General features: G+C 42.1%; 2 protein-coding genes across 2 annotated transcripts in view; both read right to left on the reverse strand.

Annotated features, from left to right (window-relative positions):
- Positions 1–7943, reverse strand: part of PLBD1 (phospholipase B domain containing 1) — a 42054-nt gene extending 34111 nt beyond the window's left edge. The window contains exon 1 of the mRNA XM_075499143.1: positions 7830–7943. Coding sequence (XP_075355258.1) covers positions 7830–7911 — 82 coding nt within the window. The 5' untranslated portion in view covers positions 7912–7943. The remainder of the gene's footprint in view (positions 1–7829) is intronic.
- A 3400-nt stretch (positions 7944–11343) lies between these two features.
- The window catches only part of GUCY2C (guanylate cyclase 2C), a 48733-nt gene continuing 46126 nt past the window's right edge, over positions 11344–13950 (reverse strand). Inside the window, exons 26-27 of the mRNA XM_075499132.1 lie at positions 13410–13486; positions 11344–11832 (exon numbers count right to left, since the gene is read on the reverse strand). Coding sequence (XP_075355247.1) covers positions 11658–11832; positions 13410–13486 — 252 coding nt within the window. The 3' untranslated portion in view covers positions 11344–11657. The remainder of the gene's footprint in view (positions 11833–13409; positions 13487–13950) is intronic.

Below are 13950 nucleotides of genomic sequence, written 5' to 3' on the forward strand. Positions count from 1 at the left end.
TCAAATCACTACTGCAGTATTGCAAGTGAAAAGAGTTCAAAAATCAGAGTTCTCAGAATTATTTGAAAAGTTAACACATAAGCTCATAAACACTTACAACTACTGAGAAACCAGCAATGTTTTTATTCCCCTGACCCTCCTCCAATGTGTGGCAACTAGTCCTGCCAATTTATAGCAAGAAATTACGATTTGGTTACTACTCTTCACAATTCATTTTGTGCATCATGCCCATAACAGCTGCAAAATAGAGAGCTAGATCTAATTCTGGATGATCTCACACAAAATACTTAGTATGTATGCTATGATAATGGAATTATAAAAAAAGCAATATAATGCCAGCACAATACCTAATGCTCTTCAAAAAGCTCTTAAGTAAAAAGCTGTTTGTGATTAAGCAGCTAGTTTGATTTCGAATTAAGTGTACCCACTTTATTCAGTACTCTAAAACATAACATAAAGAAGCTATTTTTATGAAGAGCCATGACATATTTGAATAAAAAAGCAAAAACATTTTCCAAGAACCGAACTCTTTCTCCAACTAATCACTTTTTGACATAGCAGTTACTCAGTTGCTTTAAGCCAGTTTTCATCCATTTTACCAGACTGTTGAATAATCTGTGTCATTCAACAGCCAGAAAGCTGTTCTCTCCTAATGTTCCAGCAAGAATAGCTCAAACTGTTTCTTGCTGAGAATCACAGAATGGCTGAGGTTGGAGAGGACCTCTGGAGGTCATGTTGTCCAACCCCCCTGCTCAAGCAGGGTCACCTAGAGCAAGTTGCCCAGGATCACGTCCGGATGGCTTTTAAGTATCTCCAAGGATGGAGATTTTTACAACCTCTCTGGGCAACCTGTACCAGTGCTTGCTCATCCTCATAGTAAAAAAGCGTCTCCTGATGTTCAAAGAGAACCTCCTGCGTTTCAGTTTATGCCCACTGCCTCTGGTCCTGTCACTAGGCACCACTGAAAAGAACCTAGCTCCATCTTCTTTACACCCTCCCTTCAAGTATTTTTACACATTGATGAGATTCCCCCATGAGCCTTCTCTTCTGCAGGTGGAGCAGTCCCAGATCTCTCAGCCATTCCTCACGTGACAGATGCTCCAGTCCCTTAATCCCCTACGTAGCCCTTTGCCACACTCTCTCCAGTAGCTCTATATCTCTCTTGTACTGGGGAGCCCAGAACTGGACCCAGCATTCCAGGCACATCCTTACCAATGCTGAGCAGAGGGGAAGGATCACCTCCCTCAACCCGCTGGCAACAATCCTCCTGATGCAGCTCAGGAGACAGACTTTTTTGACACAAGGGCACATTGGTGGCTCATATTCAGCTTGGTGTCCACCAGGACCCCCATGCCCTTTTCTGCAAAGCTGCTTTCAAAATGGTCAGCCCCCAGCATATATTGGTACATGGGGTTATTCCTCCCCAGGTGCAGGACTTGACATTTCCCTTTGTTGCACTGCATAAGGTTCCTGTCAGCCCATTTCTCCAGCCTGTTGAGGTCTCTCTGAATGGCAGCATGACCCTCTGATGTATGAGCCACTCCTCCCAGTTTTGTATTATCAGCAAACTTGCTGAAGGTACACTCTGCCCCATCACCCAGATCATTAAGGAGGATGCTGAACAGTATCGACCGCTGGCATACACTGCTAGTTACTGGCCTCCAACTAGACTTTGTACCACTAAGCCCTGTGTCAGTCTTCATGATGTACTACAGACACTTCTCATGTGACCAGGAAAAGCGTTAGCAAGAACAGAATTTTAATAGGGAAGGAACTGTTTGGTCGTCCCCCCCCACTTCTATGAATAGAAGTTTTTACATGAATCTCTATTTAGAGATGAAGTCATTTCAGGGCCTTGGAACACAGTGTTTAAAAACATGTTTTTCATCTGCCAGGTACTGAGGCTATTTAAAGGACTGAGCCGTGACAGACTTTGGATAACTCTTCAAGCAGCTATAATCTTACTTTTCTGTTGTCCCCTTAACTATTTTCTTTTCTATTCCCCTTAACTACCCCATGTAGTAATACATGGGGTAATGGCTACTTTAGCTTAAGGGTAAGCATGGGAATCACTCAGACTGAAAATCTATAAAAAAGCAGGCTGATAAGGGTCATCACTGAAGAGAGCCAAAGGCCATCTTACAAAGCTAAAGCTCACGTAAGCAAAGACATCAGGAAAAGGGAGGTCCTGTGCAGAAGTGGTGCAAGGGGTCAGCACAGAACACAACTAACCTATCCAGCAGTAAAGGGGAAGGCTGATTCCAACCAAAAAGCCCACTGCAGGGCAGAGGAGAGACAGGCCACGTGCCCTGTACACAAAGACCGCTGAGGAACGGGTAAAAAGAGCAAGAACAAAGTAGGGGAAAAGATTATCTTCTTCCCATCTCTTCAGTAGCCTGTGGAGAGGTGGCGAGTAGTCAAGAGGAACCAGGGCAGCTGGGTATTGTTATTACTGCCCACAGACTAAATAGGTATGTCAAAGAAACTTCCTTCTGCCTAAAGCAAGATAGCCATTGCTTTCTTTTTAAAAAGAAGGTTGATGCCGGTGCCAGACAGACTGATCTGACACAGGTATTCTAACACAGCAGACTCTGTTTCTTTGTTTTATGCTCTGCCAGAGCATGAACACGCAGAGCTATTTTCAAAAGTCAGAACAAACTTTAAAATTACCCTTGGAGTTTGCCCTGCCCCAACCTCACTATATGACAAATTTAAACTGAAGAAAACCAGAACTAGAAAAGGATGGGAGAGAAAGGGAAACATTAAATTACAGGATAATTTGCAACAAACCTGGAGAGGCCTTTAGAGGAACAGCATCAAGATAGCTATCATAGCTGTGGCTTAACAATGATGCTGGAAAAGACCATTTCCCATTTATTTTTTTTTTCCAACTCAGTTCAATCATCATCCCATTTCACTTCATTAATTTTTATATCAGTTTCTGCAAATCTAATTGCCCTGGTCTAAAGTGTCAAAATACCTACAGGTGAAATTGTCATGTTTACTTCAAGGAACATATATATAATCATGCAGTAATTGTTACAATTTAGAAGGTAAGTCTTTATCTTGCTACAGATGGAGTTAAAACTACAAGCTTATAAATCTGTGTGCACTTAAAACACGCTTACACTACAATGTAATAGAAGCATTTGCCATCACCCAGTCTGTTACAATTTTAATCTGCGTTCATCTAAACTAGGAGCACCACCTTTGCCAAGAAAACCATCCAGAACTGAAGTATAGCATGGAATATAGATATACAAGAAGCAACTGCGCATTTCCAAACAATCCCATATGTGTCCTGCAACAACAGGAACCTTCCCCTTGAATAATGCTGGCATTTTTATGTTTAGTTTTGGAGGGCGAGGGAGGGGCCCTAGCATCTCTTATCCCAGCAGCTGTACTAGTAGCTTCTTACATATGAATCAAATGCAACCCCTCCATGAATCTACAAATCATCTTTTTATCATCGAAGTTAGACTGCCCAGTGTGTAGCTGAGAATGCTGACAAGTATTTCAGCCCATTGCCTGCTCTCAGGACTCTGAAAAACAGAAAAGACCGTGATAATCTGTGGGTATTCCATAACAGTATTGCTTAGAATAACCTAAATAACAAGCCAAAGTACACACTATTTACTGCAATGAACGACTCAAAATCCCTGGGAATAGGGCAGGTCAGCAGAGTCACCCTTCCCCTCCGTGCAACCAGCCAGCCACGAGAACTGCATAGCATGAGCGATGCCCAGTTCCACCAGAACCACTGGTGCACTGTATGATGGCAGACAGAAGTGGAGAAGTGCAATGACAAAACAAGCCTGGAAATAAACAAGTGTTCTTTCTCCTTTCTGCAGTCAGTAGGGACTGGGAGGAACCTTTCCTGAAATTGCCTGTTTTTAAAGATACATCAATGCTTCTGCCAAATAAAGATCCACAAATAAGGACTATAGTTGGGAAAGTGCTGGAATTTCTTCAACAAGTGAGAAGTACCTACTTCTTGCCAAGATTATACGCTAAATAATGTAAAAATTAAGATATTTCAGCCATAGCTAGGAGGTGGTGGTAGTCCCCTTGGTTTTCAGGCTGAAATGCCAAATCTGTTCTGCCTTTTTGGCTCAATACAGGCATTCCTAAGGTTATGTTAAAAGTGGAGCTTGTCTTTTATTTGGTGGCAGCGGGAGATTGGAAATACATACATGTTCATGAGAATATGAAGAAAGCAATTAAAGGAAATACTAAGTGAGAGGACTGAGGCAAGATAAAAAAAAAAGAAATCAGATGCTGAAGACAACGTGAAAGAGGAGCAGTAACTTGTAATGAAAGAATAGAATGGACAGAGAAGATGAGGAAGAAAAACAAAGAGCAGAACAGCGAGATGGTCCAAGACCATCTAACAAACACACTATTTGATAACAGCCACTAATATTTGTCAAATAAATTACACCTACAAAAATAACATCTGACATGCCTTCAGAATACCAGTAAAATTTGTTTGGCAATATGTAACAGCTGCTTTTCCTTATGCTTTCCCAGCCATAAGTTGTTTTTAAAACATAAATATATCTAGATAGGCTATTGGACTTTCTAATTAGAGAAATTAACAGAACTCCCTTTTCCTTGCAGATGAAAGAGCTACAAGGTTTGGGGGTGAGAATTAATATTCATATTTTCCTTAGTCTGAGAAACAAGCTAACTCACAAGCAATGAAGCACTGGTTAGGTTGCATGTAACAAGCCAAATTAAGTTAACAACTGTGAGCATCTCCTAACAATAGGAAAACCACTGGCTTCATTAACTACTAATTTTTATCTATATTTTACATGCTTATTTTTATCTATGGCTTTTCAAAAGTGAAGCCTTTTTTTGGTAGAGGTGTTCAGATGTACTTTGTAGATTCCACCTATACACTTTCCACTAAATAAGGAAGCTATCACTCTACTGTTTCCCTGAAAACTATTTTTGCACATCTTAAACACAAAAAACCTAGCACAACGTTGCACATCTGTTTTCAGTATACTCTCTCCTACAGCTAATGTTCTGTAGTAAAGATTGTATTAGCACTGTATAGCATTTAAATATTTCAGGTTGACCATAATAAGGAGCATCTGATGTTTCTGTTCAATTTTGTAATTTGATAGAGCTTGTCCTATTTCCCCATTAAAAATTTTAGAACCATCCTTTTAACTGTTTAAAAAAGGTTGTATACCTCTAAAGTACAACTGAGATTTCAAAGTACAGTTATGACTGGAATCCATTACAAAATGAATGTTAAGTACTTCAGGACTTCTTTAGAGATTAGCTTAAACAATACAAGAACTTAACACGAAACCCCGTGATTTTCAATTAAAAGAGTAAATGCTTTCTTGTTCTGCTTGAATATAAGCTATTTGAGTTTTCTATTCTACTGGCCTTAATTCATCCTATTTCCTCATACATTTCAGGCCTAAGTAATTTTTCAATTTGCCTCTAACAGGCCTGGCATTATTTGAAGCCTAATCCCCTGATTTGTGCTTACATGAGAGAGAAGCAATATTCAAATGTGAACTATAAATTAAGAGTTTGAAACCTGTATGGTTTTCATGTTCACAAGGATACTTACTAGGAAAGCTTAGCTGATGCACAACAGTTGCCAAAACAGTTATAGGTCCCCAGTATAGATCATCCACAGAGCAAACAAAAATAATAATTTCACAAGTAGCTTCACTGATCTCATAGTCCCTAAATTTAAGTCATTTTTACCAGAGAACATTCTCCAGAAAGAGTTTCCAAACAGTATCATGAAGAATCTTCAAGGGGTTCAAAATGCTAAAGAGCAATGAACGAATTGGGAAAAAAAAAAATCTAGACAATTCACAGTGCTGAAGGCCAAGTTTACACCATTAAATAGCCTAAAGGCATTTCTATTTGCTACTTAGTAGTCTTCTACCAGTACCTCAATTATGATGTGAGGAATCAGTCAGGTATTAGCTGAAACTACTTTGTACCCTAAACGTGCTTTCACTCGCACTGCATGATTCACGGTTGACCCTTCTTCAGTCCTGCTAATGTAGTACTAAAAGTTTTTGCCAATTCGAATAAGGTTTGAAAAGTAGGTCCCCAAGATGAGGTAGGTCCGTCAGCAAAATGAGATGCTTGTAACATTTTGGACATTAAAACAACTGTTACCTTAATTTCTCCTTGTTTTGTGGCAATTAGTTAACTAGGCATTTCCTCAAGATAAGCACTGAATCCAGCCCTTAAGATCTTCAGAATTAATTGAAAGCAGCAGAAGAGGGAGATATTCTCCTGCTGAGATTTGCTCCCCAACAACCCTACTATCAGTACAAATGGCATCCAGAATTTCTAACAGGCATTCTGCTCTGAATGGCTGCAGTCTGTCACTAACTTTTACTGATCCTCCAGAGGCAGCTTCACTTTCACATACTCCACACTTGCTCAGCATCTCTTCAGCTCCCTCCTTTAGTGACTCCTTTCCCTGTCCTTCCAGTTGATGGTAAACCCATTTCATACTTTGAAATTAAAAAAAAAAAAATCCTATGTTCATACCTGACTGGCATGTCTTTTCTAGCACATAGTTAGCTAACACAGTGTGTGCCCACAGGTGCAATGTTTCTCAAACATACTGAGCAGAAACTCGATTTTTAAGTGGGAAGCCAAGATTCTATGGAAAACTGTGAAGCTCACCAAAATGTACCATTATGGCATTTGCCAAATTCTGCTTGCATCCACATCTGACTCTGAGGTTGCAACAAGAATAAAGCTCTAAAATCAGGAGACAGAAAAGCTATAGCAGTCAACAGAGGAAGATCAAAAGTGTTAAAAAAGTTTCAGTTATTGAATTACCCTAATTGGAGCCTTACAACTTTGACTGAAAAAGTATATTATGCAAATATATGATGAAAAACAACCGTGAGCACAAAATTAGCATGAAGTGGTGTTTGTACCAGAGAGAACAACTTCAATTTTTAAGTTAATCAGATACTGGTAAATTACTCTAATGGTAACACAAGTTTATCTACTCAGAAAACATCCGATCATGTATAGGTACGAATTCTAAAACACAGATTATAACCTATACCCACAAGCTAGCACTAAAACTCTGTTAAAGATGCAAGTCTCAGCATGCTGTAGGCCACAGCACCAAAACGAAGTGTCCATCCTAAATGATTCCCATGCATGCGTATGACATTAAAACCCAGCACCACTGGGCGCTCAAGGCAGCTCCCCATCTGTTAAATTCTTAGTTTCGTTCCCCTCGCCCATTCCGGGAACGGGAAAGGTGTTTTGTAAGTGTGCAGGAATGAAGTGCCAGCACTTAACACCCACGAGGCACCACGGCCGAGCCTGCCCCAGCCGGCGGGCCATGAGATGCTCTCGGAGCAAGGCCATGAGGCAGCCGGGCCCCTCCCCGGCCTGCAGGGTCCCTCCCGTGGGGTGGAGGGGCTCAACCGCCGCGACGGCCCCGGCACTGCCGGGGGACGAGGCCCCTCGCCACCTCGCACCCGCTTCCAAGGCGGCATGGGGGGCCTTTCCCCCCGGAGCCAGCCGGGGAGGAGGCGCAGCGAGGAGCAGCTGCCCAAGGCGAGCCGCGGAGCCCGGCAGGTCCGCCGGGGCTGGCCCGGGCGAGCCGCGCTGCCTCCTCGGGAGCCGCGGCAGAGCCCTGAGCCGGGCTCCGCCGGCGAGACAACCCCTCCCAGTCGCCTGGCACCCCTGGGGCTGGGGGCAGACCCGCTGTCTCCCTGCCTTCTCGCCCGCCCCGGCGAGGGGGCTCCGGGGCGAGGCCCTCCTGCCGCCTCCTCAGGGCCGGCCTCCCGCCCCGCCGCTCGCCTCACCTGCTCGGCCCCCCGCCGCCGCCCACAGGAGGACGAGCCCCCAGCAGTACCAGCAGCACACGCCGCCGCCGAGCCAGGCCATGCTGCTGGTCCCCCGCGCCTCCTCTGGGCACCGGGAGGCGGCGGGACTTTAAGAAGTTCCCTCGCTCAGGGCAGGTCTCGCCGCTGCCCCCGCCTCCTCCCGCGCCCGCCCCGGCCCCGGCGCCCCGTGCTGGGGGTGGCCCTGTGGCGGCGAGGGCTGCCCTTCGCGGCGGCCGCCCTTTCCCCTCCGGGTCCGGGATGTGCCCCAGGGGAGGCCGGCAGCGGCGGCCGCTTTTCACACCGCGCTTCCCGCCCAAAGTGTGGCGGCACAGGCCCCGGGGCGGCTGTTGCGCCCGCGGCCGTCGGCTGCCCGCTGCCCTCAGCGCCCTGCTGCCTCGCAGCTCGGCGTGCTGGCGGTGGTGGCAGAAGGCGCTGGGGAAGGCGTTAAGTCAAGTTGGGCGGCAAGGCCAGGGCCCTGGCATCTTTTTGACCCTGGCGCTTGTTTGATTAACCGAAAAGGGGTGAACGTTTATCAGGAAAGGCCCCCATAAAGCAACAGGAGTTAGGTGGTGTCTTATCAAACTATGGCTTTTACATCAGAGGAAGAGCAGCTTTTGGCTCTGTTGAGAAGAAAAACTGCTATGCATGTCCCAGCAAAAAAGCTGAGGGCTGGCCCTTTTCTTAGGGTTTACAGATAGGGACAACTTCCCGTGGGGTCTTCCCCTGCCCCCGTGATTCAGATCATTTTGAGATGCTGCCTTTTTCTTCTCCCCCAGTGTTGGATATTCTACCACTGTCCTACAACAGGCATTATTAGGACTTTGTGTTTCAGTAATTGTTTAAGATAGTTCCAATTTGATACCGGTGCCTGTAATAGCCTCATATAACGAGGTCACATGCCATCCAGTTCAGGCCAAATAGCAAGACTTGGCCTCAAGCCCAGGGTAAGAGCACTAGAACACTACTGCCAGCTGCAGGGATCCTTCCATACTCATCGCTGTTTTGTTCTGGGCTACTTCTCACGAAGAGATAAGGATAAAACACAGTGCTGTTACATTTTTTTGCCTCCCCAGTGAAAAATAACTCAATATCTAATCATCAATGGAGGCTGTGTTTGCTTTGGAGGAATATTTTCCAAAGGTTTTTCCAAATGAGAAATTCACCTCTGTCACATGCTGCTCTGTTTGACTGTTTTGGTAAAGTAAAATACAAAATTATATTTTCTATAGAATTCCCTGTATAGGATTACCACAGGGAAAAAAAAAAAGTATTTGAAACAAGATTCTCTGTGTACAAGTGATGGGCATGGCCAGGAATCGGAGGCAGGCACATGCAAACCAGGATAGAGAGCACAAATATACAATGCTGAAACAGGAGGGGAGTACGGATGCATGACAAAAATGAGGTGGAGACAAGGGGGGAGTCTGAATATGAGCAAAGCTGCAAAGCTCTTGATGTGTGTTTGGAAAGGTTCACTTCCACATGCTCCCAGCCCAGGGTTTCACAGAATTTTTTTTGGTGTGAGTTAAGTTCAAATGAATGGTGATGGTGCAGCCAAAATCCTTTGCACTTGGAGAACAAAATTATATCTCACACTAGGTTTTTAATATAACATTTCACTACTTAAAAAAACCAGGAGAGGTGAATGACGGGACCTTCAGTGACAGATTTCTGATGGTAGAGTGCTCTTTGATCTAACATTTTGTAACAAAATGTAATGGTAAGACATTGAATTTAAGACAGATTCAAACCAGAAACCAGGAGCAAATTTTTAAAAAGGTAGTCAAAATTGATTTTATTGTGATGTATGGGTGACAGATATGTGCAGGAACAGAACCATGTAGAAAACAAACCTACCAGAAGATGGGTCCAGCAACTCTTTGCTAAGGTAACGATTTATCTTCAAAGAATTATATGAAATTTATGATCTGAAGAATGCAGGAAAGAGAAGGGCTACTGAAAACTAAACACTGTTTAAATTAATTGTCTCCATCAGTGTCAGCAGATACTTGCTCTAAAATAATTTGTATCTTAGAGGTGTCAAGGACAGAACCCATAAAACTCCTCTTTAAAAATAGACTTACGTCACTTCAAAGATCAGAGCAACTCTGCTTAAGATAGTAGTAGTAGTGGGCTTCTTCAGGCTTGAGGAGTCCAGCGCTTGTCACTGCATTACAGCTACGCTTGCTGAGCATATCAGATACAGCAACCAGAATAATCCAGAGGTGCCAAGAAGCACAGCAGTTGTACCCAAGAATGTAGACATAGAGACGAAGCATCTTGATTGGCACCACGGGGCAGGAAATAGCAGACTTTATACTTTTTTACTGTACTGGTAGTCTTTTTAATACATACCAGTTTTAGAATACCAGACATTTTTTCTATCCTTATCCCAATGAACACTTCCCTTAGGACACAGACCGAAGAAGTAATGATATGGTATTAGTGCCAGTCCAAGTTTAAGATTGGTTACATATAATCTGAAAGCTGTGGCTGTTGGTTACCTGCTATCTGCTATTTCTGTGTATATGGTGTTCCTGGGTCTAGGAATTTGCATTCATTAGGCAAGAGTATAAGCCCTACAGCACCTTCTGATTTAATTTTTCCAGAAATCTTTGCACTTCAGATCTGTCTATTTATGCCTAGGTTCTTCTTTTTGTGTGTGTGTGTTCTTACAAACCCAGTTTAGGTTGATAAAAAACACAGGCAACTGGCTTGCTCTTTTTTAACATTTTAATGTTGTTTATTTGGATAAAAATGTTGTTCATAAAAGAATGATTTTGCACCAAGTTTTATGGTTTGAATACTGACCAATATTTGACAATGGTGAAAGAAGTAGCTCTGCTTTGAAAGCCACCAGTGCACAAGAGGCCTTTGCAAAAATTTCACTCACTAGTTGCTAATTTCTTCATGTGAATGCTGATTTTCTTTTACATGCATCACCTGTGCTTTGGTTGCTTTTAAAAGCTGTTTATAAATGTCATGGTGTCAGTTAATGAGTGAGTCATTTCAGTAAAACTTGAGTTCTGCCTGGTTGTGAAATTTCAACTTCATGCAAAAGTTGAATTGAAAGTTTCTGAGGTTTAAGAAATTCAGATAAGTTTGTTTCCTTCATTTCTGTTGCACTTCTGGTTTGGGGACAGAAGCAGAAGTGGAGAAAAGATATGAAAGTGTGTTTTTGCAGGATTTCCAGTTTCATTTTGCAGACCCAAGAGATTCAGATAAGCTTTAGAAACCATACAACTTCTGGAGTAATCTCCCAAGGTAAATTACAGAAGTGTTGTCTCTTGAACAAAGTAAACTTGATTAAACAAAACATGTGAGACACAGGGGAAAACAACAGAAGAAGCAAAATGGCAACATATCCAGGATTTACGTATGATATGTTTAATGTTATTTTCAAATATATTACAGCAAATCTTTCTTCAAATAAGAATTACAAATTAAACACAACATTTAAAAATCATGACAAATTAAGACTTTGCTGTGAATATTTTCAGAAGTGGATTATTGAACAGGCTATCCTATTTAAAAAACTAACCAAACCCAAAAAAACTATTTTCCAGACTGAAGTGCAGATATTTTCATTTACCTCAAATCAGGCTGCATCGTCCTGCTGAAGTCATACGACAATTTCAATGTTACAGTGAAGAGAGGTTTGATTTACTGATAGCAGGTCGGATGGTAGAAAGGATGCTTCAGAAGGTATTTTCTTTCTCCTCTAGCTGAGATTGTAAACCTACAGCCTTCACATGAAGTACTCCAGAGAGTTGCTGCAGCTTTTTGAGTCACATTAGACATCCAGTTTTAAAGATATGTGGCAGAATTCCGTGTGCTGGCCAGTTGCAGGTATTCCAGGGTACCTGATCGGTAGCTAGCTACCCGTGAAAGCTCCCGTGTCTTGAACCCTTCTTTTTCCCTTTTCTGAAGAATATTTGTTATCATCTCTGCTAAGTCATCTTGTAACCGCTGCTGATTCTCCCTGAAAGTGACAGGATGGAAAAAATATTCACAGTGATTCACATGTTTTTAGTGATCCTCAGATCTCCAGTGTTTTTAAACATTTCCATTCTAGTTTATCTTCATGACATTCACACACTACTGATAGAAAGTGTGGGCAGAACCAAATTCAGGTTCTGGATTTGGGAATAGAATTCAGGATTTACATGTGATTTTTCCAGACAGTACGACTCACTATCTCTGCACAGGAGGTCTGTAGCTGTGTCATTATCGACCTTAACAAAATTTCAGCACTATTTGCATGAAAAGAATGTGAATTACATGAATTAGATTAACTCCAAATCAAAATAGGTTCTAGCTTTCAACACTATTACTGGTGCCAGTGCTTCCACTCTTCAACTTCAAGGGGCCTTCAGTAACAGAGCTGCCACCTTTTCATAAATTTCTGCAGTGTGTCTGGCTTTTGCTGGAATACCCCACATATGACAATTTTAAGGGGCAATTTTATCAGTCACAGCCTATATGAGGAAGTGAAAACAAAAACATCACTGACCACAGTAATCCAGCTCAAGAGGTACTTTCAGTAGTTGAATTCCAGAAGAATTGCCAATTCGATAATTCTGATAGTCTCAATTGATCATATTGATTCAAAAAAGGAGTTCTGAGTTTACAAAAGAGTAATTTCCTGCTCAGCCCAGAGACAAACACTTGTACTTTATATAATTGCTTCAAGTTGTACTGAAACACTGTGATTTCAAAGCAGATGGCAGCAAATTCCCACTTAGTAAAGAGCAACTGTACACAGGAGTTTAGAGCAGAAAGTGAGCAACTTCCACATTTAGTGAGTCTGCAGGAAATAATGCAGTACTCATATGCAAAATACACATGAAATAAGCGCAACCAGTTATCCTGACTTCAATTTTGCATAGTTTCTCAAAAACAACACTTCCGCTATTACTGTATTTTATTCAGTACTAAAGCAAAATGATAGCTCAGTTCCAGGACAACAACCTCATATTTTTTTCTTGATGACTTATCTCTTATGTATTAGAAAGTAGGCTTTTGTTCAATTTTTAAAGACTTTATGCCTGTGCAGTACTATGGTAACTTTGTCCGCCTCTTCTAGCAGAATACTGCTTGAAATTCTCAAGTTTCATTCTTTGTACAAACTCCCCCACAAGAGCTCACAGGCATAACATGGTATTACAGAGAGCCGCACATTCAGTTGCAGTTATCCTCTCACTGTATTGTCACTCACAGGTGCCATTAGGACTAAAATTTTGGGAATATTAATGTTTTTCATTTTTCTGTACATCTCTTGCACTTACCAACTCTCAGCAACTTGTCCTGTAAGTCTTATTTCCCTTTCAAGGAAATGAACCTGTTAAGCACTTATATATAGAAATAACTTTCAGCACACGCATGGTCCCATGTCATGAATATTTACACATGTTTATATGCACATGTTAAGCCTCTAACTACTGGAGGCAAGTTGAGTGGTATAAAAAACCCACAACAAGTGCCAGGAAGGAACAGTGAAGGCTAAAGCACAAAGACTGGGAATTTCTCTTCCCTTTTCACATATAAAGACCATCTTACACAGAAGGAGGTGTTGGGAGATTGTATTTCTTGTCCTCAGTACCCGTCAACCAGTAGGTAATCTCTGTTCCTCTGCCCTAAATACGTATGACAAAGAAGAGAAAGCACAATTTATGGATTAGAAAGCAATTTCCTGTAGTTCATTTACTTAAATAATACTGTATTGCACACTGCCATGTTTGCCTTCGCTTGTTTTCAGTAACTGATGCTCACAGCAAAGGATTAAAAATCAGGTGTGAGAATAATAATGGGGGAGATGCAGCTGCACACCTGCTCCCTTGTTCCATGACCTAAAACACATGCCATGGGAGAGGGAGCTGTGCTGCCTGCCGTCAGCTCCCAAGTACAGACAACTGCCAAGTGTAATAGACTGAAATAAATGGATTGGTAGATAGACAGTCAGATATCGGACCATGAGCAAATTAACAATAGATTCAGCTTCCCTTCCATCAGATTAATTCACTCCACAATTTTCTGTTACAAATGGTATGTTTCATTTATTCTCCACATCTTTATATTGCTTTAATTTATGACTTAGGGA

The sequence above is a fragment of the Mycteria americana genome, chromosome 1 (assembly GCF_035582795.1).
Source record: "Mycteria americana isolate JAX WOST 10 ecotype Jacksonville Zoo and Gardens chromosome 1, USCA_MyAme_1.0, whole genome shotgun sequence".
Classification (NCBI taxonomy): Eukaryota; Metazoa; Chordata; class Aves; order Ciconiiformes; family Ciconiidae; genus Mycteria; species Mycteria americana.